The sequence below is a fragment of the Sinocyclocheilus rhinocerous genome, unplaced genomic scaffold, assembly GCF_001515625.1.
Source record: "Sinocyclocheilus rhinocerous isolate Xijiao unplaced genomic scaffold, SAMN03320098_v1.1 scaffold282, whole genome shotgun sequence".
Classification (NCBI taxonomy): Eukaryota; Metazoa; Chordata; class Actinopteri; order Cypriniformes; family Cyprinidae; genus Sinocyclocheilus; species Sinocyclocheilus rhinocerous.
The window spans coordinates 390,672-395,543 of NW_015626046.1; the positions used below are offsets into that span (position 1 = coordinate 390,672).

General features: G+C 37.3%; 1 protein-coding gene across 1 annotated transcript in view; it reads left to right on the plus strand.

Annotated features, from left to right (window-relative positions):
- dcstamp (dendrocyte expressed seven transmembrane protein) overlaps positions 1-4,411 on the plus strand; it is a 5,972-nt gene extending 1,561 nt beyond the window's left edge. Inside the window, exons 2-3 of the mRNA XM_016514312.1 lie at positions 1,058-2,131; positions 4,142-4,411. Coding sequence (XP_016369798.1) covers positions 1,058-2,131; positions 4,142-4,411 — 1,344 coding nt within the window. The remainder of the gene's footprint in view (positions 1-1,057; positions 2,132-4,141) is intronic.
- The last annotated feature ends 461 nt before the right edge of the window (positions 4,412-4,872 follow it).

Sequence of the window (4,872 nt, forward strand, 5' to 3'; positions counted from 1 at the left end):
CATAGTGACCTAGATATGTGGGGGCGTGTTAGAACGAGCCATTTTAGGTAGGTGTGGCTGACTTAACTTTTATAAAGAATATCTCTTTGGATTTGAGACTTTAGTCTTTGCAACTTTACAGATCTTCTTTATGCACCAAGGGCTTGTAACACTCCAAAGAGAAAGGAAAACTTGAAATCGCATCATATGACCCCTTTAAGAGCTCCGAATGAACTTTTTGAATTTGAAGATCAAGGTAAATTGTACTTAATTTGTCTTCCGGGAAACATGCAAGTATCTTCTTTTGCTTCCGAAGGGCAGTACTAAATGGGAAAAAATTATATTTCAGCTAAATAAGAAAAATTGGGACATCTTCATCCTGTTCAAAAGGCTCTTAATGCATCGTGTTTCCTTCTGGAGCATCAGTGAATGTTTGAACCGTTTTTAATAGTTCCACAAACAACTAAATTACAATGTTATTTTCCCCCCCGAAAACACATTAATCATGAGGTGTTTTTTGTGCACGCTGTTCTGTGGTTATGAGTAAGTGCTGAGATGATGGCTAAAAAAGGAAGCAAACCACTGGGAAATAAAACAGCTTCCTCCTCTTTTACTGTAAAAAGATGAATGCTGGACTGTCACAACACACTCACGAGCTGACAAGACTGCTGACAAATAAAAGGTACGTTTAAAAGTTAAAAAATAGTTTAACTAACTGTGAAATACTTGCATGACTATTCAAATCAGAAGATAGGGTGTTTAAGTCATCACAAAATCAAATTAAATAGACTAAATTGTATTGTAACAGATTCACTGTTGCTTCAGTCAACATATATTTCTAATTACATGATAATATATAATAAAATTGGTATTATATATCTTAAGCCACACTGTTTGTGCTGTTGTATATTACAAAAGAATTCACTTGATTTTATATTGGGTTATCTAATGAAATGATAATCACATTTTTAGGTGTGGCTGAAGTGTCTAAATATGTTTTGCGGCAACTGTAGATGAAAATAATGCAGACATTATAGTGATGAAATCATTAACCATTTCAAAATCTCTGTTCTTTAAGGTTATTGAGACGATGATGATGATTCGAGCTAAACTGCATCAACTGGCAGGAGGACTACGACGGGTCTGGTCCAGAATATGTGGTCTCTACACGACCAACACCACAAAAAGCTGGAAGGAAAAACTTCTCCTCCTGTTGACCTGTTTTAGCACCAGCCTTATTCTGAGCACCTTCTTCTTCCTCATCCTCCACTTTTCCTTCAGATGTGTTCAGGAGGTCTCGCTTCCCTTCACTTGTATTTTTTGTATAAGCTTAACACCAGCGATGTATTTCTCAGAAAGAATCCGCTGTTTCGGAGCCTTGGTTTTGATCTTGATGGGTATGAAACAAGCGAAGAGCCTTCTTCTCACTTTAGGAACCAGTTCGGTGATTTTCTTCAACATCCAGAACACGTTACGGAACGTGAGACTGCTTGCAAAAGGCCTCCTCTGCAACTTGGAGGAAAAGTTATTGGATATTAATACAGAACCCCTCGGGAATTATATTAAAATGCTAAAGTGGGTGGGAAAGCAACTTAAAAATTACTTTATAAACTTTCAGTTAGGGAGTTACCATGCAGATTTTACGCTAGAAGCAAAGGTGGACTCGGAGGACTTCAAAATTCATATAACCAAGGCCGAACAGGCTTTAAATCAGACCGCGCAAAATGTGTTAGCACTGACTAACGCTTTGTCTTCAATAGGAAAGCTATTGTCTCCAACATTAGGTCTTTTATTTCTTGTACTTCTCACTGCTCTATACCTGAGAAGATTCCACGTGGACAAAAAGTACAACAATATATACATCACCAAAACTTTCCGTTGTTTTGACGAGCGGCAAAGGGAAAAGGGAAACCCGTATGTCCTTCCGCTCACCAAAAGCGAATCGCAACGTTATATAGTGACTCCGTCCATTCGTCCGACGGGTCGGCGGTGGAAAGCCATGCTGAAGTTCAGTCTTCCCATATTCACTCACTGTCTCACCTGGCTGGTGTTTATCAGTCTAGACGCCCTGGTTTACTGGCTTATTGTAGTTCTGAGCAGGCGGCTTGGGGAACTGGAGCCACTTCGTGTTCCTGTGGGAATAAAAGTTCAGGTAAACAATGAAGTTACAGTATTGTTTTACAGAGAATTTGATATGTTTATCCTTTAATGTTTTTATTTTTTTTATAACTAAACTGAATATGAAAATAACTGTATTCAGCACTCTAAAGATGTTTACTCTAAAGGCTCTTCCCCGGTACGAGTTGTTCGTTAGTCTGGTTGTTTGAAGAGAAAAAGATGAAATGTCGTTGCAATAAACGCGTTAATAATCTGTACAACTACAGCAGCGGATTCTGCCACGCAAAACTGAGGAACAACTGATGACGGCTTAATGTTCGGCTGACCAATCAGCAGAAAGGGGCGTTTCATTCCCACCCATGTGTCGAAATGGAAAATTCAGGCTGTTTGTTCATTTTTCCACCCCTGAATGAAAAACAAATAATCAAGCCGAATTCTTGTTTTTCAGGGGGTTTTTTGGAGCCGTTTTCTCCTCCATAGACAGCAAGGTAACTACCACAGTAAAGGCCCAGAAAGGTAGTAAGGTCTTCATTAAAATAGTCCATGTGACAGCAGTGGTTCAACCGTAATATTATCAAGCTATGATAATACTTTTTGTGTGCAAAAAAACTAAAATAATGACTTTATTCAACAATTATATAAGCCATTATGGAGAGTACCACAACGCATGCGCGTGCTTTCCTCTGCTCGTAAAAAGGGGTTGTGGCTAGAAGTGATACAGCAAAAACCGGAAGCTAACAATAAATAGAATTTTCTACCTATTAGATTGTGTTTTATTAATGTCTACACCTACCCCAACCCTAAACCTACCACTTGCAAAAATAGTAATTTTTGTTGTACAGTGTGAGAAAAATTACGCTATATTGATGTGCGCATGCCCAGTAGTTTTTGCTGTATCCCTTCTAGCCTTAACCTTAAAAAGGCACAGCGCATGCGTGCGTTCTACGTCAGCAGCATCAAGCGCATGCATCGTGTTACTCTCGATAATGGCGGTAGATGGTAACTCCCGGGAGAAGAATTGTTTAATAAAGTAGTTATTTTTGTTTTCTTTGCGCACAAAATGTATTCTCGTAGTTTTGCAAAATTACGGTTGAACCACTGACGTCACATGGACCATTTTAACGATGTTCTTACTACCTTTCTGGGCCTTGAACGTGGAAGTTACCTTGTTGTCTATGGACGGTCAGAAAGCTCTCAGATCTTCCGAAGAGGAAGGACGATTGTACGGGTTTGGAATGACATGAGGGTGAGTAATTAATGACATAATTTTCATTTTTTGGTGAACTATCCCTTTAAGTTGTGCTGCTGTGAATGTAAATGTTCACTTTAGTTAGCTATAGAATCCGGTTTCACTTTCTGTCAAAACTGTCCAAACATAAACTATTTAGCACTTTAACCAGCAATACCCATCATATCTTTCTGTTGTGTGAACGTAACCACATTTATTTTTCGGATTTCTATATATATAAAAGCAAGGTACAGTAGGAAGGCCTAAAGAAACCTGTTTCACTCTTTTATAATCAAACCATTTATAACTAGATCCATATAATGGCAATCATATTTTGCTGTTTATAAATGTATCCACAGATATTGTACTTGTTTTGGTAAATACAGTCACTTTGGTTATAGAATCCAGTTTCACTCTCATTCATATCTGAATTGTGTGTGAACTAAAGAAAAGACAAATGTATTCTGCTCCAATTTGAACATAGCCACAGCTGTCATCTTAATTTCTGTATGTTTAAAGGGATAATTCACGCAAAAATGAACATTTGTCATAATTTACTCACCTTCATGTCATTCCAAACACGTATGACTTTCTTTCTTTGAAAAAAGAAAAAAAAGCAAATCAGTGTTTTTTGTCCATACATTGAAAGTTAATGGGGCCCAATGTTGTTTGGACCACAACGTTCTGCAAAATATCTTTTGTGTTCCACAGAAGGAAAAAAATCATACAATTCCAGATTGGCATGAGGGTGGATAATTGATGTCTGAATTTCATCTAGGTAATTATTTTCTTTCCATTTCTCTTTTGTTTTTAAAGGAGGCCACATTATTTCTAGGTTTACCTGTTGATGAAAATGCAAAAGAGGCAAACTTTTCCTACACGGTGTCTCTGTTTGAGAAGAAGTGTTTGCCTGAACCGGAACTGTGGCTCTATCAGTCTCTGGTTCCTCTGACTGTGGTCCTGGCCTTGCTGCTTGTTCTAATTCTGCTGTCATCACAGATGGTTCAGCTCAGGGTTTTGCTATCCGAGCAGTTTTTCTCAGATGTTGCAGAGAAAAGAGCTGCAACATATAAAGACTTGTTTTAGGAGAAAATATCATAAATTAAGTTTAAATTTATTACTTCGTATTCAAATAGTTGGATTTCTTCTTGCTTTAAGAATAAACCTCACTCAGTTTTATTCATGCAATTTGTTAATTTGAAATTAACAGTGAGGTAAGAATAATGCATTTAATTCAAAATATACAGGTGCATCTCAATAAATTAGAATGTCGTGGAAAAGTTCATTTATTTCAGTAATTCAACCTGAAAACAAGTCTGCAGTTTTGCTTCTCCAGAAACATACAGTAGCAGAAGGTGTATGTTGTTGATAGCCGCTGTAGTGTTGCAGCACACATTTGCATTGTGAATTGTGTTGTGATACATAAAAAAAAAAAAAGTACTTTGTGTGAAATCAAACTTTAGTAAGTTCTTGCAGGGGATGTTTTGGCCTTAACTGTTATAATGTACATTGTATAAACAAAATTATTTCTTTTTTGTTTTTATTGC